Source organism: Bos javanicus, chromosome 9 (assembly GCF_032452875.1).
Source record: "Bos javanicus breed banteng chromosome 9, ARS-OSU_banteng_1.0, whole genome shotgun sequence".
Lineage (NCBI taxonomy): Eukaryota > Metazoa > Chordata > Mammalia > Artiodactyla > Bovidae > Bos > Bos javanicus.
Genome location: NC_083876.1, coordinates 19,310,577 through 19,334,234, shown reverse-complemented (window position 1 = coordinate 19,334,234; position 23,658 = coordinate 19,310,577). Strand labels below are relative to the sequence as shown.

The 23,658-nt window shown below is 42.3% G+C and overlaps 1 protein-coding gene across 1 annotated transcript in view; it reads right to left on the bottom strand.

Moving 5' to 3' along the window:
• The window catches only part of SH3BGRL2 (SH3 domain binding glutamate rich protein like 2), a 152,833-nt gene that overhangs the window by 68,018 nt on the left and 61,157 nt on the right, over nucleotides 1–23,658 (bottom strand). The window contains exon 2 of the mRNA XM_061428710.1: nucleotides 4,035–4,517. Within this exon, the coding sequence (XP_061284694.1) occupies nucleotides 4,035–4,517 (483 nt within the window). The remainder of the gene's footprint in view (nucleotides 1–4,034; nucleotides 4,518–23,658) is intronic.

The following is a 23,658-nucleotide window of genomic DNA, read 5'->3' as shown; positions in this document are numbered from 1 at the left end:
ACAGGTCACTTATTCTCTCAGCCATATTTCCTTCTCTGTGACATGAGGCAGTTGGACTTCACGAGAAAATCTCTCTCGGTATTCTGCCAGCCCCAACACTGGAGCCCAAGGACTTTAACAAAGAGGGAAAAGCTTTCCTTCCTTTTGGAGAAATTTCAGTCAAGACAGGCAGGAAGGTAAAGAATCTTCTGAAATCACATCCCAGTGGTCCCTTTCCATCAGACCACACCTTCCTCCCTGGGGACAAAGGTCCAGACAGCACATCAGCTGCAGATTTTGAAGACATTTCTGAGACGCTAAGCACTCTGGACGTTGTCATCATGGGCTTCCCTGGTGGCTTAGGCATAAAGAATCTGCCTGCAATGCACCCAGGTTCAATCCCAGGGTAGGAAGACCCCCTGGAGAAAGGAATGGCTACCCACTCCAGTATTCTTGCCTGGAGAATCCCATGGACAGAGGAGGCTGGTGGGCCACAGTCCTTGCGGTCACAGAGTCAGACACGATTGAGCAGCTAACACTTCACGGACTCAGAGTCTGCCATGTCCTCAAGAGAGGTCCACAGGGAACCCTGCAGCCTGCCCCCTCCCATCTAAGGCGCCCCCCTTCCAGCCTGAACAAGGTAGGCTTGGGCACTCTCCCCTCGTTTCCAAATCCAAGTCAGTCCCTCTCTCCGCCATCTGCCTGAGGCTCCCACATGCATATTTTATGACTTCTGGCACATCTCCTCTTTATCTGACATCCTGCAACGCATCCCTCTGCCGCCTATATTATTTCTATCTCTGTTAAGAATGTTCCCGAAAGAGGCAAGTGTCCTTGGGTTGTACTTTATTACTGGTGGTTTCACCTTTCCTATCTTATCTCCCGGCGTGATCCCCACCTGAATTCTTTGAGGACACAGAAACCACACCCTCTGCTCTCCTCCAATTCCCACAAGAATTGCCTTGCCCAGGCAGTTCTTGTCCTTACAGAGCTGGGCAAGCAGCAGACACTTAGATGAATGAATAAAATGCTTGCTGAATGAATAAAATAATGACTATGAAATAACGGGCTGATTTCAATGTTTTTCAAATGAAGACACATGTATATGTATGGCTGAGTCCCTTTGCCATCCACCTGAAACTATCACAGCACTGTTAACTGTCTATACTCCAATACAAAATAGAGTTTTTTAAAAAGTCATGTTAATAATACATTTCCTGGATAAAGTTACCAAGATCACCCCTGCTGGGTATACAACCAAAATAAATCAAGACGTCTTAAAACAGCACTTCTATGACTACAGTATTTTCTTAGGACTGAAATAAAATGCCCTTCGCTATGAGATGAATGACAGCTGGATAAGAAATCTTATTTTCAGGTAGCCACAGCATAATAATGTGGCATTGCTTTTATTTCTTATAAAAGCAGATTTTACATAGAGCTGAGAAAGAGAAAAGGGCAATCACCTTTTGGTGTTAATTATTACAATTACCACTGTTAGGTGTTGAAGCTGGAGAGTTCAGGGAAATCAGAACAAGATATGAGGGTTTTCCCTAAACAGTTTATTTAAATCTATTGTGGATTGGGGCAGAGCATCTTTTTTGAAATTTCTGGGACTTACTTAGCCAAGTCTACTTCCAGTCACATTACTTCCGTGTGGTTTAACCAACTTCAGCTAAAACCAAACTGACTTAGGAATATTCTTTCTCCCTTGCACTTGCTGGTCATGGTTGGCCACTGGATAAAACAGAGCCAATGGTCAGTACAACACTGCTGGAGGGAAAACCCTGCTATGCCCTCACAGTTCAATACAACATAATGCCATAAGCTAGAGGGAGCCTCTACTGCTCAGTAGCTGACCTAAACAACTTCATTATATCTTAGAAATCACTATTCTTGCATACAAGCAGAAACTTATCATTACCAAAAGTATCAATGATATATTAATTACAGAAAAACTGTGCAGGGATACAGGAGATATTACAAGTGGAGAGATTCAGTGACTGAGGATTGTCTGAGACCCAAAAAGATCAGGTACATTAAAATAGGTAATTAGTGTTCATGGGCTGTACATATGGTACATGATAACAGAGTATGTCTTCCAGCTCAAACCTTATCTTGTTAGAACACAAACTGGGTGGGGCAGGGAGGGAATCCCAGTAAAACACCAAAGGGAAAAAAAATTCACTTTGATACTAGCATGTATATTGTCAATGTGAAAGAAGCTGTTACGAGGATTTATCTGCATTTATCCAACTAATGAAGCCAAAGTACTTTAAAGCTAGAGTGGAATGCTGACTTTTTTCATCACAACTCTTCATTCTATGGATGAGAAACTTAGGCAGAGATGAGGTACTTCAACCAAGCTCATTCCGCTCATCAGAGCCTGCCTGGGTTCTCTCAGGTCTAGCTTCATGTGCAAAACACCCATCATTAAATTTAAAAATTAAAAAGGCACATAGCAGACAGGCAATAATATCTGTTAATGGAAATAAGTAAACAGAGATGCAGGGTTCCAGAACTCTCTTGATATACTACCTACTGAAGGATAAGCCACGTGATGACCTCAGAATTTTGACTCTGACTTGTCCAACATAGATAACATAGGTTCCTTAATATCAATACTATAAAGCATCCCTTCCCAGTCAATGAAATACTATTGCAATAATTATGGAAGTTGACAGTGAAACCAAAAGCTTTGTAGAACTTATGTAGGAGTACTGTGAAAAAAATCTATCCACAAGCTCTATGGGTTCCCAAACACATGAAGTGTAGCTTCGGTGGAGCGGTGGAGGGATCTATAAAAGGCAGGTATGACTAAGCAGCCCCAGAGAGCAAGCAACACTAAAGCTATCAGGAGTCTGGGGACCAGGAACATCCCTGCATATAAAGATAAACTGGAGTTTCCCACCTCCTGTTACTAATACAAAAGGGGGCCTTTTTTCTACCACAAGTTAATTCTTTTTAAAATAAAAAACTTCAGAGTTATGTTGCAAACGACATTTTCTTCGATTCTCCATCGAACCTGCCTTCTGAAACCAATTTGGGGAAAACCTAGTTGAGTCTCCAGGCAGGCAACCAACTGGCCGGACTAAATTTGAAACAATCAATACCATAGTTTTTGTTGTATTTAACTCTATATCTCACTAGAGAGCCCCTGAAATCTACAGTTTAAATCAGCTAAAGGTAACCAAATCTTAATAATCATGTAAAACATACTGCTACATGTCTTACTCAGTGAGCTATTATTACTGAATTTTTCCTTAAAGTCTGACATCTAGCTATGTAACTTTTCCCTAAAAAAAAAATAAATTCGAGAACATCGGACCAAACAAAATAGCTTAAAATAATTAAAGAGACCACAATTTACATACCCCCAAGATGGAATTGAGCACATAGAGGAAGATGAACCAAACACACCATATTTACATATAGATGTAAACATATTTATAGCACCTTAGGCAAAAAAGAAAAAAACAAAAAACCCTGGCACAACAGGACAAACCTGGTTTACGAATCTCTCTGCGCAGGTATAAAACTGAAGTAACGTGCTTGGCGGCGGGGCACAGAGGGTGGAGAACAAGTTCCACTTAAACTTGTTCCATTCAGGAGCTAGGTGAGCAAACCAAGCAGCTTAACAAGTTCCCGTACCAAATGGAACCAGGCTGAATGTCCCAAATCGGTCAAGCTCATCAAGGAAAGTGGGACCCCCCGCCCCCCGACCGAAGCTTTCTGACCACCCCTCTCCAAATCCCCGAGCCTCGCAACTAGAGCCGGGGGCTTCCCGCCGAATCAATTTTCCGGTCTCCCTCTCGGACCGTGCAGGGTGGACATGTAGGGTGAGTGCGGGGTCCCCCCCTCAACACACACACACCCTGGCTCCCCGCCCCGTTCATTGTCGTCCGAGGGAGATGGATCACCTGCCGGGCGCTGGCTCCCGCCGCCCGCCGCGCCGAGACGCACAGGGGCGAGCGCCGCCCGCGCCCCGCGGGACTCGCGCCCCCTTTCCCCGCGGGACCCGACCCCGGCCCGCGGCCGGTCCCCTGCTTGCTTACCGCCACGAAGCCCGAGGACGAGGCGAGGAACACGCGGATGACCATCCTCTCGCCGGGTCGGGACGGACCTTCTGCGCCCCCCGCGGGCTCCGGGCTGGCGGGGACGCGGAGGCACAACTCGGCTGGGAGTCGCCGCCGCCGCCGCCGCTGCCCGGCACAGCGCTCGCGTCTGGGGGGCAGTCGGCAGGGACCCGGAGTCCGCCCGGCCGCCCGGTCTGCAGATAAAAGCTCGGCGCTGCCCGACCGCCGGCCGAGGTAGGGAGGCGGGGCCGGGCCGGGGAGGGAGCCGGCTGCGGGGCGTGATGGGAGTTGTAGTCCGGGCCGCTCCCGGAGTGGCCGCCGCCTGGCTCCTTCCCGCCGCCTCGTCCCTGAGACTGCGTCCTGGGCGCGCGCAGGTGCCGCGAGGGCCACCCGAGGCCGCGGGGAGACGCTATGCCGGGGTGGCGAGGATCCTGGCGAGACGAGGCCGGGGAGAAAAGAAAGCTAGGCGAGGATAGCTTGGTTCGGTGTCCGAGCTGGGATTCTGTGTGTAGTGGTTTACTGTTTTGAAGCATTCCCCACACCCAGAAACGTCAACAGACAACAGTGTTGCCTCGGAGACCCACCGTCTCCGGTTGACTCGAGGGGTGGGCTGGGCGGCTGGGAGGTGGCCGCGGTGGGAACGGGGTCGGGGGGCGCGGTGGGGCTGTGCGCTCCTGTTTTCCCAGCGGCTCAGCAGATTGCAGAAGGGTGATTCTTGGGGAATAAATACGAGGTGTTTTGTCTTGTTTTTTTTTTCGGTAGACGCTGAAAATTAGAAACCCAGGTGAGAGCACAACCGATATTTTATTTTTATAGAGAAACTGTAATAATTGTTGTAGGGAAAAAAAAATTCCTAAACGAAATTAGAATTCTACTAATCAACATCGAGAATCAGGACCCCGCCCGCTCCACCCCGATTCCCTACACAATGGCTTCGGCTCTGTGCATCTAATATTTGCAGATTTGAGCCAAATCTGTGCTGTTTTCAGATCTGCTGCACATTCCGGCGCAGTCTCCCAGGAGGATGCTGTTACAATAAAAAAGCTTTTAGGTAGTTTCTAACAGTTTAGGAATAGTTCTTCAGCAAGTGTTTTCTGTTTCGCAAAAGCGCAAGCCTCTCACAGTTCCTGTAGAATGAACCAGTTTTCTCTGCAGTACTGTATTTACTTTCTTCCTTTCAGCAGGGGAGTTTTAGCAGAGTTCTGGGAGCAATGTTAATTAATAGTTCTAGGAAGAAAGAGATTAGATGATGAGGTCTCTGGCTCTTTGGTAAAAATCTTGCATAATCATTGGAGCATTTTGGTTTTGGAGCATTTGTTTTTTAGAGAGATTTTGATTACTTCACGTGTATAACCCTCCCTATTATTTATCAGACGTCATGTCTGTAGTATTCCATTTTTTAATTTATTACGGTAACAGAAAAGACAATCCTAATGGGACTTTATTTCTTATTATTAGCCATTTTTAAATATATATTTTGCTGGCTGTAAATAATCTCTCTCTCCACATGTACTTTAATTTGGCTACCCTAAATGCAGAAATTAATGTTTATATCTTGAAAAATATTTTCTTAAACGTCGATACCATATTTCCTGTAGTGATGCAATTTTATAAAATCTAAATTTCTTCCATTTGGAATTATTCAGCTTTGAGGATATAGTTAAACTCAACAAATGAGAACTCCAAGCCTGTGCTCTGACAGGTACCAGAGTGCATGAAATGCTGAGTAAGTCCTTTCCTCAGTCAGCAGAGCATCTATTGACTGCAAAACAAAAAAGTCTGATACAGAAATAGCAATGAGACAAGACACACTGTACCAATAGAGTTGTGTGGATATAAAGAGGAAAGCGAGGGCAAAGATGGCCTTCTAGAAGAGACTTTAAAGATGAGTAGAATTTCTGCTAGCAAATGGAAGGGATACAGGATGGAATATTGGAGAAGGAAATGGCAACTCCCTCTAGTATTCTTGCTTGGAAAATCCAATGGACTGGGGAGCCTGGCCAACTGCAGTCTATGGGGTCACAAAGAGTAGGAGGCGACTGAGTTCACATATCCAGGATGGAATACGCAGGGTCCATAGGAACAGCAAGGGGTTCGTTTTATTTCAAGAAAAAATATCAGGGTTCTAATAAGGGACAATGCTGAAAATACAGCTTGGAATGAATGCAGACAGGGACTCTCAGTGACTTGTCTGCCCAACTCCTTGCCCTTTTCTGGAATCTGTTCTTCTGCTTTGATCTAAGAGATTTTGGGGGTGGGGGTGCCAACACCCTCCTGGTTCATAAAGCAAGACCCAAACTCTTGGCCACAGCTGATTAGTCTCAGGGTAAGTATCTGACTCAAGAAAGGCCTGGCCACATCTCTGCCCGAAGAATTTAAAATGAGGACTAAGAAAGAGAATGAGAACACCTGAACTTTAGCTTGTGACCTGAAAGGTCAGTGCTTTCAGAAGCCATTTTCCAACATGAGCACCAGAGATGCTAAGGATCGTAGTTGGCAGGAAGAGAACGACAAAGCAGGTGTGTGGAGGATGACAGAGATGTTTCAGTGAGCTCTGATAATGCTTGAGCCCAGGGACCCTAAAACTCTGGCCTGTGTGTCAAATCCCGCTGGGTGTCTATTTTGTAAATAAAGTTTTATTAGAGCACATTACTTTTCCTATTGTCTCTGGCAGAGTGCCAGGAACCAGATAACTTGCAAAGCCTAGTACGTTTACTCTGTAGTCCTTTACAGAGAAAGTTTGCCAGTCTCTCTATGGTTCAGCCTGTTCCTGATCTTTGCTCTGGAGGCCTGTGTAATATTCCTGTATCCATGTCATAAATCTGACCTCAGTCACCCCAAGTAGGGTTCTGTTTTTTTTACAATCCTAGCTGCCTTAACTGAGAAGTTTATACTTAATTTGCAAGCATTCTGAGGCAGAGAAGGATACGATCAGAACTATACTTTGAGAAGATTATTCTGGTCCCGGCTCGCTCTGTTTTTAAATACCCTCGGTGAAGAAGATTGTCTCCAGAGCTTGTATGCAGGACAAAGTGTCAGCAGTCCAGCAACCCACAGTAGCCAGGATGGAGCTGAGGCCCAGAGAGTGACAGAGAGAGTAAAAAGCAATCTGGGATATAATTTAAGTGTCTAAGATCAGCCCCAGGGTATCATAGCACAGAGAGGATACACTGCTGATCTGACAAGGCAGGTCTGCAAATAGAGCAGGTGGCTGAAACTTAAAGACAGCTCAGAAAATGGAGTAGGCCACTGGACATCACAGAAGGTGCTCATGCATTGTCTAGGACTTGATGGTTTTTACAAGTCATGATAGACCATCTGGCGAATGTGGGTTTTTCCTTAGTTTTATTGACATGATTGACATATAACATTCTGTAAGTTTAAGGTGTATAATATCTCTTTTCCTGGCAGCTACACAGTCCCGACCAGAATATTCATGCAAAGCACTGAGAGTAAATACTACTCGTATAGGGAGTCAGGCAGGTGACATAAATGAGAGAGGTTGGATAGATCCACATGTATGTATATTCACCGTGAGGACCATAGCAAACTGGGCAGCACCACTCAAAATACAGACTTTTGTCTAAGATATTCTGATCTTTTAATACTGACTTGATTTTTAAAAATCGAGCCAACCAAGCCAAAACCATCTGCAAATCCAGTATAACCCTAAGGTTCTCCTGGTTTTTCCAGTGTAAAGAAAGCTCCAACCATGGGGTTTGGAGCCCAGTAAATCCACGGGACCACTGGGTATTATTATAATGGTGGTCTGTTATCATTGCTGACCTTTGGGAGAGCACTTCCAGCAGAAGGGTGGAAGCAGAAATCAAATGGCAGAGCCCGGAGCCCTGATGGTTAATGAGGCAGTAGAGGCAGCGATCTAGTCTATCCTAATTGGAGGATGAAGAGTAATAAGGGATGAGTGAGGACAGAAGCTTGCAGGGGAGCCAGGGAGCAGAAACACTCTTCATTAAGGTTTCCTTACAGATTAAATGAAGAGCTCTTTGAAACAGTCTGGAGTCCCAACTGTCCAGATTTTATTTTTAGAGTAGAATTGCGTCTGATTGATAATTCTGTGTTGTCAGGGCTGCCCTGTTCTTTTCTTTTTTTTTTTTTTTTTGGCACACCATGTGGCAGGCATGTGGGATCTTAGTTCCCTGACCAAGGATCAAATCCACGTCCTCTGCATTAGAAGCACAGAATCTTAACCACTGGATCGCCAGGGAAGTCGAGGATTGCCCTATTTTTAACAGCACTTAATCCAATACTATCTGGCTACCCAAGAATTTCACTTTTCAAGGAATGTCGGTCACCACACCATGCCTACCACAATCTGTGCCCCCGCTGCAGGCAGTAGCCGCCGTGAATGCTGAGTGAGTGTATTTGGCTGTTAGTCGGCAATAGATTTGTGAAGAGGAGGTTATAAGCCAAAGGGCAGGAGCAGGTCAGAGTGGTTAAAGAACCGGCCTGGCCTCTGAGTCCTACCTGGATTGGTGTCACAGCTAAATGACCTTCCTAAGGACCTTCCTAATGCAGGAGACCTGGGTTGGATCCTTGCCTGGAGAATTCCATGGACAGGGAAGCCTGGGGGCTACAGTCCATAGGGTTGCAAAGAGTCAGACATGACAGAGTGACTAATAACTAACTGAGGAAGGTTTATGTAACTTGCCAGTGTCTCCCCTTCTTCATTGTTTTTAGGGGACTTCATGGAGAAGATTAAGCAAAGTGCTTTTCACACAATGCCTGGGACATAGTTAGGACTCAGGAAGTATTAGCTGTTATGAATCATGCAAAGTAAATCAAGGAATGGCCTGTATTTGCATAAAGCGTGTGAGTCCTATAAATATTTCTGTCTTAAGTCTGTGATTTGAACTTGCTAAATAACAAGAATCTGGTTCTTATAAGACTCTTTGTACAGTGCCATGTTCCATTAAAGTGCTTAACAAAATCTTTTTGATGTTAATGAAGTTTAGAGGCCATGCTTAAGATAAAAGGAATATTAGAGAAATGAAGCAGGCATAAAGTCAAAATCAGGCAGCTTGGATTTCGTGAGAGAATTCATCCGGTGCTTTTATGTGGCTTCATCAGGCCCATTCTGCCTATTCTTAATAAAATAAAATCTTAATTAACAGAGTCATACTGAGCAATCCCTGAATTGGATGAAAGTTTCAGCCCTCATGTTTAGGAACTGGAGGTAAATCACAAAGCAAGGAATTAGGCTTGAAACCAACATTTAGGACATATTCTTTTTTTTTTTTTAATTAAAGTACAGTTGATTTACAATGTGCTAGTTTCAGGTGTACAGCACAGTGATTCTGTTATTTTTATATATATATATAACTTTTATACCTATATATATATACATATGCACATATATTCTTTTTCAGATTCTCTTCTGATAGAGGCTATTACAAAATATTGAGTATAGTTCCCTGTGCTATACAGTAGGTCCTTGTAGGTTTATCTGTTTTATACATATATGTAATAGTGGGTATATGTTGATCCCAAACTCCTAATTTATCCCTCCCCCACCTCTTTCCCCTTTGGTAACCATAAGTTTGTTTACTATGTCTATGAGTTTCTTTCTGTTTTCTGAATAAGTTTGTATGTTTTGGTTTTTTTTTTTTAGATTCCACATATAAATGATATCATATGATATTTGTCTGTCTCTTCTGGCTTACTTCACTTAGTGTGATAATCTCTGGGTCCATCCATGTTGCTGCAAATGGCATTATTTCATTCTTTTTTATGACTGAGTAATATTCCATCCCATATATATATTTATATATATGTGTGTGTGTGCGTGTGTGCAACATATCTTCTTTATCCACTCATCTATCAATGGACATTTAGTTTGCTTCCATGTCCTGGCTGTTATAAGTAGTGCTGCTATAAAAATTAGGGTGCATATATCTTTTTGAATCATAGTTTTTTCCAGGTATATGCCCAGGAGCTGTAGTGCTAGGTCATATAGTAATTCTAGTTTTAGTTTTTTAAGGAACCTCCATACTGTTCTTCATGGTGGCTATTCTAATTCACTTTCCCACCAACAGTATTAGAGTATTCCCTTTCCTCCACACCAGGACTTATTCTTGAATCAGTTAATATTCAACCAAATCAATAGGGTTCCCCAGCCTCTCTAACAGGAGAAAACACTTTCATTTCTCCAATACCTTATTCCCACTAGAATCTGAAAAAAGTTAGGAGAAGAGAGGTGAATGGCACAAGCCAGCATCTTGGAGCACTGTTGGAACTATACCAAGGAAGTTTTAGGTCTGCTGGTAACCACAAGAAGATGAAAAGTGAACGAGAGTATGCTAGGTACTTGATGAAAAGAATCTTTTCATTGTGTTGTTTTGTTTTATAATCTTATAAGACTCTCCTAATCAACTTTTTTAAATGATATGGCTTCCTTGGTGGCTCAGATGGGAAAAAATCTGCCAGCAATGCAGGAGACTTGGGTTAGATTCCTGGGCTGGGAAGATCCCCTGGAGAAGGGAATGACTACTCACTCCAGTATTCTTGCCTGGAGAATTCCATGGATAGAGGAGTCTGGCAGGCTATAGTCCGTGGAGTCACAGAGAGTTGGACACCACTGTGTGATTAACACTTTCACTTTCATATAGATAGATAGATAGATAGATAGATAGATATACACACACCCCAACCCCACCCCACCCCTCAAGATTACATTCCAGATCAGGAGACAATATCACCATAACAAAATAAAGGTTAAAGTTGATATTGCTTGAGTAATTCTAGGCAGCACTATTAGAGGAACTCCCAATACACTAATGTTTTGGTTATTAGCTCGATACTTTATAAATGAATACCATATGGTAATAAACAAAAATTTACATGTAGGTTGTTGTTGAATTCTGAAATTATTTTGATTCCTTATGAATACATTGCTAATGAGTTTTCAGTTCATTATAATTTCTCATTATGCTAGGCATAAAGCCCATTTAGAGTAATTGCAACGGAGCAAGTATAAGAAAATGTTTATATATAGCTATAATTAGAGAAAATGAAAAAGTCAGCTTAAACAAATATAAAGTGGTATTGTAGCAATTGTTATTTTTTATTATTACTTTCCCTAGGATTCTGAAGGGTCTACTGAATGGAAATGATTAACATTTGTTTATAGTACTTTTAAATACCTTGAGCCATAATGATTTTAAAAAGAATGATGAGATCTTTACCTTTAAATTTTGCAACTCTTTCCTGAAAGTAAAATTAAAGAGCAACAAAAAATATAGAGTACTTTATTAGGTTACCATTTCTTTTCCTCAGTTCTTTGCATCCTTCTCAAGTTAGTTTATTTAGAAGCAATTTAAGTTGCAGGCATCACTCTACCTTGGTCTCCACTGCAATGAGAGCCGTTGGATTTAAATAGCATCTTTGAGAGGGAAGGCATTTTTTTGCATTAAGTGGAATTCCATTTAACAACGAGGTCAGGGAACTAGACTTCCCTGTGAATGCACTCACTGTACTGGGGAGCTGTGATCTGGTCCAGGTATCACTAACTTTATGACAAAATGAAGCACTTAATAATGTAATGAAGCTGTAGTCTTTGTAGTGTTAATTGCTTTCTGGTTATAAGCCAAACTTATTTGAAAAATCCATTAAATTCTTCTTGCCCTGAGAACAATGTGGTAGAAATGCCTGATTTTACTTGAACCAAATTTACACTTCCCAGAGCATGTAGCTTTTTATTTTTTTATTAAAAAAAATTTTATTGGGGTATAATTGATTTACAATGTTGTGTTAGTTTCAGGTATACAGCAAAGTGATTCAGTTATACATATACATATATTCATTTTTTTCAAGATTTATTTTCCTTATAGGTTATTAAAGAATATTGAGTAGAGGCCCTTGTCATATACAGTAGGTCCTTATTATCTATTTTATATATAATAGTGTGTATATGTCAATCTCAAGCTCCTGATTTATCCCCCCCCCCCCACTTTATTCCCCTTTGGTAAGTTTGTTTTTGATATCTGTGAGTCTGTTTCTGTTTTGTAAATAATTTCATTTGCATCATTTTTAAAAAATTAGATTCCACATGTGAGTGATATATTTATCTTTCTCTGTCTGACTTGCTTTACTTACAGTTTGATAATCTCTAGGTCTATCTGTGTTGCTGCAAATGGCATTATTTTGTTCTTTTATATGGCCAAGCAATCCATCGTATGTATGTACTATTCTTCTTTATTCATTTCTCTGCTGGTGGACATTTCATGTCTTGGTTATTGTAAATAGTGTTGCAATGAACATTGGGGTGCCTGTATCTTTTTGAATTATAGTTTTCTCCAGATATATGCCCAGGAATAAGATTGCTGGATCATGTGGTTAACATGTAGCTTTTTAAAAGCCAATCTGTTTAGTTTGTTGAGCACTTAAGCATTGGCTGTCTGTTAGCAACTTATCAAACTTCCTCTCCTCAGCAATTTGCATTTCTTTAAATGTTTCATAATTAAAGAAATCATCTCTCAGGATCTGGAAAATATTAATATATTTGTAATTCCTGAGATGCATGTGACTTTGATAACTGTTTAATAGAGAGGATATAATGCAATTTTACTTCCATACCACTGGTATTTATCAAAGTCCTGGTCGACATCAGGCACTCTACTAGATGCTGGGAATATGAAGAGTCCTAAAACAAAGCATGTGTGTTGGGGACAGAAAGAAACAGTTTTAGCACAAACTAAAGTCCTAGATGGCTCAGTGGTAAAGAATCCACTTGCTAGTGCAGGTACTCAGGTTTGATCCCTGGGTCATGAAAATCCACTGAAGAAGGAAATGGCAACCCACTCCAGTATTCTTGCCTGGCAAATCTCATGGACAGAGGAGTGGAGAGGGCTACAGTTCACAGGGTTGTGAAAGAGTTGGATACAAGTTAGCGACTAAACAACAAAGTCCTAGATAGAAGCACAACTGTGAGCATGGGTAAGCATGTGGCTCTGTGTGAACAATGCAGGGACAAAGACTATGGGTCCTTGGGAAGAATGTCTGTAGTATGAACTGATGTTTACTTGCAAAATGTATCATTATTGTTCTGGCTTTATTAGAATAAATTTTCAGTAGTAAAAATCTCATCAGTATGTAGTTTCCTACAATTTGCTACATTTTGCCTTTGTTCCTCACTTAGGAATAACAACTGTGTATGTGAGGTCAAGGTTGAGGGTAGGAAGTTCTGTTGGAGACCGAATTCTGGGATACTGAATAGCAAACTATCAGCCTAAAATAGAAACAGGCTTCCTATGTCCAAAATCCACTTCTGTTCCCATAACTATAGTTGACATACATGCAGCTGTAGGTTTGGCTAAATGTAACAAATTTCCAGCAGCAGTAGTTTACATTTGATGTGAAATATCACATAAGAAGAAGAGGATAGGGAGGTGAATCCAGGTTTATCATAACATCTAGCAGTATCCTCAAAATGCACGACACATTCCACTTTTCAATCTACCATCCTCAGTGTAGCGAGGCCTGTCCTTGGGCTTGTTGCCTCATCGTTGCAGGGTGGCTGCCTGAGCCAAAAGGATGACATTGTCGTTGATTATCATCCTAAGGAGGAAGAAGGCAGGCAGAAAAAGTGCTTTCTTTTATCACAGAGGAGGGCTTCCCAGATGGCTCTAGGGGTATAGAACCTGCCTGCCAAAGTAGGAGACCTAAGTGTCGCGGGCTCAACCCCTGGGTTGGGAAGATCCCCTGGAGGAGGATATGCAACCCACTCCAGTATTTTTGCCTGGAGAATCCCATGTCCAGAGGAGCCTAGTGGCCTACAGTCCATAGGGTCACAAGGAGTCGGACACAACTGAAGTGACTTAGCATGCACGCACATCACAGAGGAAAAGCTTTCTCAGAAGCCCTCCAGTGGACTTCTGTCTAAACCTATTTGATCAGAACTGGGTCATATGGCGAACTACAAGGGAGACTGGGAAAGTGTGTATCAGGAAGGAGCATGCCAGAGGCAAGGTGGGTGTAGGTCTTTTTCTCCAGGGACTGGGGTGGAGTGTGGGCCTATAGTCAACCTAAACTACTGGGGTTCTGCTAGCAAAGAAGACAGTGGAGGTGGGAGGGGTCGTGACAGCAGTGACCATCATTTGCTCAGTGTGACCTTGGGTAAGTTCATTAGCATCCTTGCCTCCGTTTCCTCAGTAGTAAAATTGAAGTAATTATAAAGCCTAATTCCTAGGCTTGAGGTAAGGATTAAATGTCCTAACCCATGCTAAGTGCTTGAATAAGTACGTGGTTCAGTTCAGTTCAGTTGCTCAGTCGTGTCCGACTCTTTGCGACCCCATGAATTGCAGCACGCCAGGCCTCCCTGTCCATCACCAACTCACTCGTAAATATTAGCTACTAAAAAAAAGAGGTGCTGTATTTCCCCAAATGCTCTGTGTACAAGCCAGTTCCTCAGATTCTTTGGATAGCACCATGTGCAGAAGATACCGAACTGGAAAACATGGTTTCCAACCCTCAGAGAATTCTTCCCACCAGAAATATGTCTGTTGGCCAAAAAGTTGGCCGTGTTAGGTTGGCCCAGAAATTCGTTTATGTTTTTCGGTACATTGTTTCAGAAAATCTCAAACTTTTTAGCCAGCCCAATAATTTAGAGCTTTGTGCTCTTGCCTGCAGTAACCCCCATTTCTCTTCTTTTCTCCCTTCCCTCCTTTCTTCCTTCCTTGCTCTCACATCTACTCTTCCATCTTTTCCCACTCACACCCTTTTCTCCCTTCTCTTCCTTTCAGGCCAGGAAGTAATCATTGCTTTGCCCCTGCTCCTGACTGCAAGGCTGAAAATGATGTTGACCCTCAGCCAGGGCTTCAGATTCCTATGAGACAGTTATCCTTCAAGGACTAATAGGTGATCTCTTCAGAGCTTGATTAATTTATTCTGTGTGTGCTAGAGTAATTCACAAACCAGGCGACAGTCATGCATCTAGCATGGGTGGATTAGATGATAAGCACGCTGTATTGCATTAGTTTCTTTTTGCCATATTACTCAAAGGTCAGAAGAAAATCATTGCAGGGAAAGGCAAAAAGCTTTTAATTTCACCAAAATGGTCTTTCCATCTTTTTTTTTTTTTTTAAATGAGTGGGGCAGAAATGAAACAAATGACTTAAGAAATGAATGTTGAAAGAATATACCTGCAAAAGAATTACCCAGCAAAAAGAAAATAAGAGAATGTGTGTGTTACAAGCTTTGAAGATGAGCACAGAAAAAAGTCTGCATTAAGAGAACTCACATACTGAATATTTAAAGTTATTCTGAGAAATCCAAGACATGAATTTTGAAGATGAAAACTCCAACTCCAGTGTGCAGTAAAATCTTTCTTCAATCTAATGATGTGTCTTTTGAATGTTAGTAAAATCTTGTGTTCTGTTTTCTTTCTTTTTTTAATTGCCTGTAAGTTAGCACAAGAGGAAAATGATTCCAATTTGTACATAGCAGAGAAGGGAAAGGGAAGGGGGAAAAAAAAAAAAGAAACCATGGAAGTTAATTCCAAGCTGTATTAAATCAGCACCCTCCCCTTGGTCATTAACCCCCAGCTCTCCATGGAAACAGAAAAAAGCCCAGGGTGCTTGGGCCAGTTTCTGAGGGAAAACAGCCAAGTTAGGTTCCACATTACCCTTATCTCCACCAAAGGCAATTAATGGGATAAATCTGGGAATTGACTGGATTTGTGTTCCCTGCTTCTGTCCCGCTGGAAAGCTTTAGCAGAGTCAAGACCTCAAATGCCTCTGAGGACCAGAAGAACATGAACAAAGGCAAAAAGAGCCACTAAGTAACAATAAAGCAAAACTGCTTGAGACCAAATAGCAACAAAAGTGTAGGACCACAATAAAGGATGCAGTAACAAAAAAGCAATGAGGAAGGTATGTAGGAACTAGATGGATTCTCAGCATGCATTGTTAATATTGTTAGGAAGAAAATAAGGCACAGAGCAGTAAATGTAGATTGCTTTCCTTTGTGTAAAGGGGAGAGGAAATCACACATACACATACAAAGTATCAAACCAACAGAAATGAAAGTGTTAGTTACCTGGAGGTAGGGAGAAAGAGGAGGGGCAGGTGGAGGGGGATATGGATGAAAAAAGTTGATTTCTTTAACTATATTTTAATGTAATTTTGAATTTGAGCCACAGAAAGGCTCAAATGCGTTTTACCTGTTCAAAACTAAAACTTACAAAGAAAACAAAAGCAAACCAAATTTGAAATCAAACCAAAACAAGTTACTCTAACTATTTACCAAGTCCAAGCTCCTTCTGCTCCCTGCACAATAGGCCAATAAATCTAGGAGACAGGTGTTGAGGCAAGGAATACAACTTTGTTTAGAAAGCTGGCTGACTGAGAAGATGGCGGACTAATGTCTCAAAATAACCATCATGTTGGGGCATGGATGCCAGGTTCTTTTATGAATCAGAGATGGAGGAAGGTAAGGAAATAAGGTAAAAAGACCATTTAATTGTTGCAAATAACTCCTAGAATGGCAAGTTCAGGCAGCTGCTGCTGTTGCTGCTAAGGCGCTTCAGTCGTGTCCGACTCTCTGTGACCCCATAGATGGCAGCCCACCAGGCTCCCCCGTCCCTGGGATTCTCCAGGCAAGAGTACTGGAGTGGGGTGCCATTTCCTTCTCCAGTGCATGAAAGTGAAAAGTAAAAGTGAAGTCGCTCAGTCAGGCAAGGGGATGCGTTAATTTTTTCTTCCTGCCATCTGCAGGTGGACAAGGTTATGAACAAAGACACTTTAGTTTAACAGGCAGAGGAGGGCAAGGTTCCCTAAGGCAAGCCATTATATTTGCTTATAATAACAAAAGCAGCAAAAGTAAAGCAAGAGGAACAGATTTGTCATGGAGTCATAATTAACCCTTCCCAGTTACATATGGATAACATAGTAAATATAGAAAATAGTTCTTTCAAGTGATTTTGGAATACAATACTCCTACTGTTCATCTTTTTTCTTTTTTTGCTATGCTGGTCTTCATTGTTGCGGGCAAGCTTTCTCTAGTTTCAGCGAGCAGGGACTGCTCTTCTTGAGGACACAGCCTTCTCATTGTGGTGGCTTCTCTTGGTTTGGAGCCCAGGCTATAGGGTGAGTGGGCTTCAGTAGTTGCTGCACGTGGGCTCAGTAGTTGTGGCTCTTGGAATGTGGAATCTTACTGGACCAGGGATTGAACCCGTGTCCCCTGCTTTGCCAGGTGGATTCTTAACCACTGGACCGCTAGGGAAACCCTTACTATTCATCTTTAATTGAGTATATTCTAAGGACAAAAAGAAACACGCTCTTAAAAAATCTAAACTTCTGCCATTCTATATATCTTTTATAAACTAAAGGAAATTGGTAAATATTTTAATGTCATTAGAAACTGCATACACACACACAGAAACTGATATGAGGGAGGAGGTATGATATAAAATTTTGAAAGTTGAACTCATGATTTAAATACATGTCTTAGCTTTAACCACGAAGAGAGCTTACAGGCAATAACACTCCAATGACAATGAACTCTCTGAGTTCAGAGATTTGGGATGTTAGATACTATTCTCTAATAAAAGATCTCAAGGCTCCTTATTTTGGACCTGGGATGTGGAAAATGCAAGCACATTTTCTTGTGCTAAAAAGCAAGGAAGTGCTCAAAGAATCATGGGGACATCTCAAAGGACACAGGATCCAGCTTAATTGAAGGAGCTCCCTCTGGCCAAATTTGGGGTAGTTTGAACCAAAAATGATTGCAATTGACTATAAAAACTGAATCAATAAAAAGCCACAAGTCCATATCACTGTTAAAGAGAGACAGAAAAAAACCCAATTTACCAGCATTGAAAGTAACTATGGCTATTTCTTATTCTGAAAGTTAGCAAAGAAAAGGGGGCATTTACCCTGCCTTTTAAAAAGAAACTGTAATTCATTCCCAGTAGGTAAGGAAAAGCTCTTTTTTTTTTCCCTTTTACAAAGATATGCCTGCAAATAAAGGAAGAAGAAATGAAAATTTAGAAAATCACCATTTTGTAACCATCAGTTAAACAATATATACAATAACAAAGGGTGCGTTTACATCAAGTACAGAATGGATAGTCCACACTCTGCCATAGAGATTTTCAAGAGAATCCCACCTTTACAATGGAAAGACCAAGTGGTCATATTTAACTTCATTTAACATCCCAGCATTTTATCTCCTGACTGAGGTGATGTGAAGTACAATCACCTTTGAAGTATCCCCGTCTAACGTGTTTAACATAATCCCAATCCAGTCTTTAGACCTAACCTCCAGTTTATAGGAAAAATCAGAAGGAAAAGTTAAGTAACACCACAAGGAAACAATCAGAGAAATCCAGAATAGGGGTTATTCTACCAAACTTTGACCTGTGCTCGTCTAAAAGTCAACATCATAAAACAAAACAAACCGCAGAGTTTGAGGAGCTGTTCTTGTTTACCTTGTTTAGCCAAATACTGTGAGTCGAGCTTGATTGAATATTGGTTCAAAAACGCAAGTAAAATCTACAAATGCAGTTGGGCACAAGGAAATTTTAATCTGGACTGTCTGTTAAACTTGGGTATAAATAGGAAACTATTGTTAATTTTCTGAGGTGTGATAACGGTGCTTTATGCTTACGTAAGAAAATATCCCTATTCTTAAGGAGATACAGAATGAAATATTTAGGGGCAAAATCTTGAGATGTTCACCTGTTACTTTGTTTCAAAAATTCTTATAGATGATAGATTATAGATGTAGTGTAAGGGAGTTAGAGGAGGCGAGGTTCGGAAAAAGAACAAGATTGGCAATTTACGGGAACAGATCACCTCTCATGAGGCGAGAAGGGGCAGCAGTCAGATTAGTGAGCTGCTGCACTAACCCAAGAAAAGAGTAAGTATATATAGGCATGTATGTGGAAAGCTAATGTCTTAAGGGGGCCTGTTCTTCTCCAAGATTGTTTCGGATTAGTTATCTCTTAAAAGGCTGGGGCGCTGCTGCTAAGTCACTTCAGTCCTGTCCCATCTGTGTGATCCCATAGACAGCAGCCCAGCAGCAAAAGGCTGGGGCAAGGAATTCTGGAGATCGGCCAGAGGCTGGACCGGCTGGGAGCTGAAAGTAATCACCCTAATGTCCTTTTTTTTTCCCACCTTTGGGTGAGAGAGTTCTTTGTTTTGCATAGAATGGTAGGGAGGACCTGGAGGGGAGTTTTAACTCCAGGCTATTTTGAGCCAAGTAACTTTCCTTCAATAGACGGTAGATAGATAGGTATGGAAGAACCAAAAGTGGCAACATTTTAATAACTGCTGAATCAAGGTTTTGATATTTTTTAAATATTTATTTTTCTGTTTGACTGCATTGGGCCTTAGTCGCAGTATATGAGATCTTCTCTGCAGTCCACGGACTCACTATGGAGCATGGGCTCCGGAGTGCTCAGGCTCAGTAGTTGTGGCTTGTGAGCTTTATTGCCCTGCAGCATGTGTGATCTTAGTTCCCTGACCAAGGCTCGAACGCCTGTCCCCTGCATTGCAGGGCAGATTTTTAACTATAGGACCACCAAGGAAGTCCCAAGATTTTGATAGTTTTCATAATTTATATACAAATTAAACAGAGAGACAATATCTGGCACTTAATAAATAGATACTCCGTGCATTTTCTCTTTGCTTCCCTGGATCACTGAGCAGAGCTTCCCAAAGTGACAGGGGCAGCATGTGAGAGGTGGAAAGGACTATGGAGATCACCTGTCCAACCCCTTAATGTGACTACCAGGAGTCCCTGAGCTCAGAGATCGGTGCTCCTTTAGGACCAGCCTCCCTGAGGCTTTGTTGTTCTTCCAGTGAGAGAATGAGCCCTGGAATCAGGAAGACATGATGCAAAGCCCCTGTGTGATCTCAGGCAGGGATCACTTGATGTCCTTGAGATTTATCTGCCTCCCACATCCTCCTAACAGGATAATCATCTCATCTCACATAGTCATTAGAGGATGAAGTGAGAAAAATATGCACAGAGCCTCAGGCAGAACTGCCACGGAGCCAAGAATCCCAGGAAGCGCTGGTTCTTATTACTCCTGCCCCCAACTCCTCAGCACCCTCTCTGTTTCTCCTTCCCTTGGCCTTTCCTACAGTCAGCCCCTTCAGCACCCATCTCTTTGGGCTCTTACAAACAAAGCCAGGTGCAGGGTCACGGTACGGGTGGGCTTCTGTGTTTTGCTTTGGCTGTGCGTGCCCCCATCTGTGTTGAGGAACTGTCTTGAACAGCCCTTAGGGCCTCCTGCCCACAAACCTGGCCAAACAAGGTGGCTCCAGCCCACTTTCTTATAAAATAAAACTGTGATGAAATCAAGGGTGGCTTTAAACAGATTTTTTACAAAGAAATATAAAATATGAATAAAAGTATAAATAGAAACCCTTTGATGAGGACAATTTGTTGTGTGCCTCAACTCATAGACAGGAGGAGACAGTGGCTTTTGAAAAAAATTATCTTGACTCTTCATGATTGATTTTTGGGTATGTTTTTTAAAACGCTACTCTTTCCCTTCAGTCATTCATAATTCTTCTAAAGAGTAGAACACAGAGCAGAGAGCATTCAGTTTTCTATTTATTGTAAAAAAATGTACATATGTGTACAGTCAGAAATAGCATTGACATATCTATTTTTAAATTTATAAAAAATTTATAATGCCAAAGCATGCCAGACTTTTCAAAATGCTCATGGTATTGACTTATGATATCTTATGATATTTACTTTCATGTCATTCTCAAGAAATGCTTTGCAAATGCACATCCCGGTAAGTATGCACTTTGAAGAAATGTGAATGGAACCCTCCTGTCTCTTATTTAGCAAGATAACTACCATGTTTGGAAGCATCCCCAGTTAAATCCACATAACAGAAAGGCTATTATCATTGAAGCAAAATTGTCCTGCCACCCAAGACAAGAACAAAACAACAAACTTTTTGCTGACAAAGTTAAGTTACCTGCCACCTGATTACAATCACCCAACCCAGACGTTTTTTTTTTTTAAAGACAATGAGTCTTGAAGTAAAAATAACCATTCCGTTCCTTTTAGTGGCCAAGTAATATTCCATTGTTTATATTAATACGTACCACATTTTCTTTATCCAGCCAGTTGTCATTGAAAATTTAGCTTGTTTCAATGCTCTGGCTATTGTAAATAGTGCTGCAGTGAGTGAAATACGGTCATTTGTCGAGATGTGGATGGACCTAGAGGCTGTTGTACAGAGGGAAGTAAATCAGAAAGAGAAAAACAAATATCATATATTAACGCATATATGTGGAATCTGGAAAAGTGGTGCAGATGAAGCTCTTTGCAGGGCAGGAATAGAGACACAGATGTAGAGAATGGGCATGTGGACACAGTGGGTGAGGGGGAAGGTGGGACAAATCAGGAGATTAGGATTGACATATATACACTATCATGTATAAAACAGATAGCTAATGGGAAGCTGCTGTATAGCACAGGGAGCTCAGCTCGGTGCTCTGTGATGACCTAGAAGGGTGGATGAGGCTCAAGAGGGAGGGGACAGATGTGTGCATATGACTGATTCACTTTGTTGTACAGCAGAAATTAACACAACGTTTAAGGCAATTATACTCCAAAAAATAATAATAATAACCACAACTTATGCACTGGAGAAGGAAATGGCAACCCACTCCAGTATTCTTGCTTGGAGAATCCCAGGGACAGAGGAGCCTGTTGGGCTGCTGTCTATGGGGTCTCACAGAGTCAGACACGACTAAAGTGACTTAGCAGCATGGAATTTTTAATAAGTATCAGTTACTGCACTTGACATTTTATAAGTATGCTCACACTTAATCCTCGTGGCAACTCTTTAAGAGAGATGTTCTTCTCCTTTTACAGACGAGGACATGGAGTCTCAGACAGGTTAAGTGCTTTGTCTCATAAGCTGCAGAGCCTCATTTGCATCCGGGCCCCACTCCAAAGCCGGTACTTTTATTCACCAATAAACTACACCAGCTGCACAGTTATCCTGCCCCGAAGTAGCCTCATGGAGGTCACTGTGGTGATAAGGTCCATTTGACTGGACTCTTAACTGCTGTTTTTTTCTAACTACATCAGTCAGGCAGTATAATCCGGGAGTCAACTCATCACTTAATTGGTCCACTCCTGTTGGCTTGTTGTCTTAAACTGCAGCTATGCTTGATCCCCTCTCTCTCACGCCAGGAGCATGTGATCCCCACTGTGAGGCTCCTAAACCTATGGCATCCGTGGGCCTCATGGCCTCCCAAGCAGAGGCTGCGCCCAGCCAACCCAAGAATGTCTGAGCACTGGTGCTGAGCCCACCGTCCCCTGGTGATGTTACTGCCCCTGCCAGTCCCTGTCCAGGCAGTCTTTAGGCTGAGCCCTGAGAGGGGACCAGGAGTGGCTTTCTTGGACTGAAACCAAGGGAGGAATAAACTTCCAGGTCATCTTGGGTCACTTCTGTGGCTCTTTCTGTTTCTGCTCCTAGAGTTCCACCACATCAGGAAGTGACTTTAGCCTGCTCTGCTCCATGGACTGGCCTGCTATCTGTCACAGATTATAGCCTAGCCCTTCCTAAAACCCCTTTCCCTCTCCTGTGACCACTGACCTCCAAGAAACCCGTACTTCGTCTCCATCACCAGACCTGAGTCAGGCTTTGTCTCAGTTTGAATCAGAGGCGTTTTTGTGTGTGTCAAATAGGTGCTTGAAAGCTCCCCTGAATCCTTCCTGGAACTAGCTGGATGAGGAAGTAAGTATCTACTACATGCAGAGCTCTGTTGCTTAAGAGCCCGCAGAGGGCAAGACAAGGCAGATGCCGAGACGGTGTGAGGCCCAATGCAGATGCTGTAGGAACAAGCATAGACAAACAGTTTGAGAAGGAAAACCTCTGGGCCTCAGGCAGAAAGAAAGATTTCAAAGAGGCCATACCATCTTCCAACATTTTGGAGCCCCAAACATTGTGTGCCAGGGAACAGAAAGAAATGAAACTTGTATCTCACCTACCTTATCTCTTGCCGTCCCCACACGTGCATCCTACATTCCAGCCAAGCTAAACTGATTGCTTTACCCATAATGTTGTCCATCATTTTTCACCTCCAATTCATTACTTTTTCTACATGGATCGCCTCCTTCCAATCCACAACCTCCAACTGGCTAAATCTAATCACCTTTCAAGACTCATGTCAGGGGTCGCCTTCTCTGGGATATGCTCCATGAGGTCCTCCCAGTCGACTCCCACAGCAGCATGTGTCTCTCTTCATCATTGATGGTTTTTAGCAAGGCTTCTAGAACTAGACTATCTGACTGTGAATCCTGGCTCTGACACCTGCCAGCCAAATTACCTTTACTTATTTAAGACAACTGAGTTTGTATCCCCATAGCACTTAGAATAATGCCTGGTCATAAGAAGCACCAAACAAGTGTTAGTTGGGATTGTTAACTACTACCATTATTGCCACCACCAGCAGCATGGAGTATACCCACCCTGGATTGTAAGTCTGTCTTTCTATCCCCAGATTAGGGTCTTCCTGAGCACAGGATTGTGTATTATGTGCCTTGGTATTTTCCACCCTTCACGAATTTCGTGGAACATTAGTAGCATTAAATACATACTTGCTGG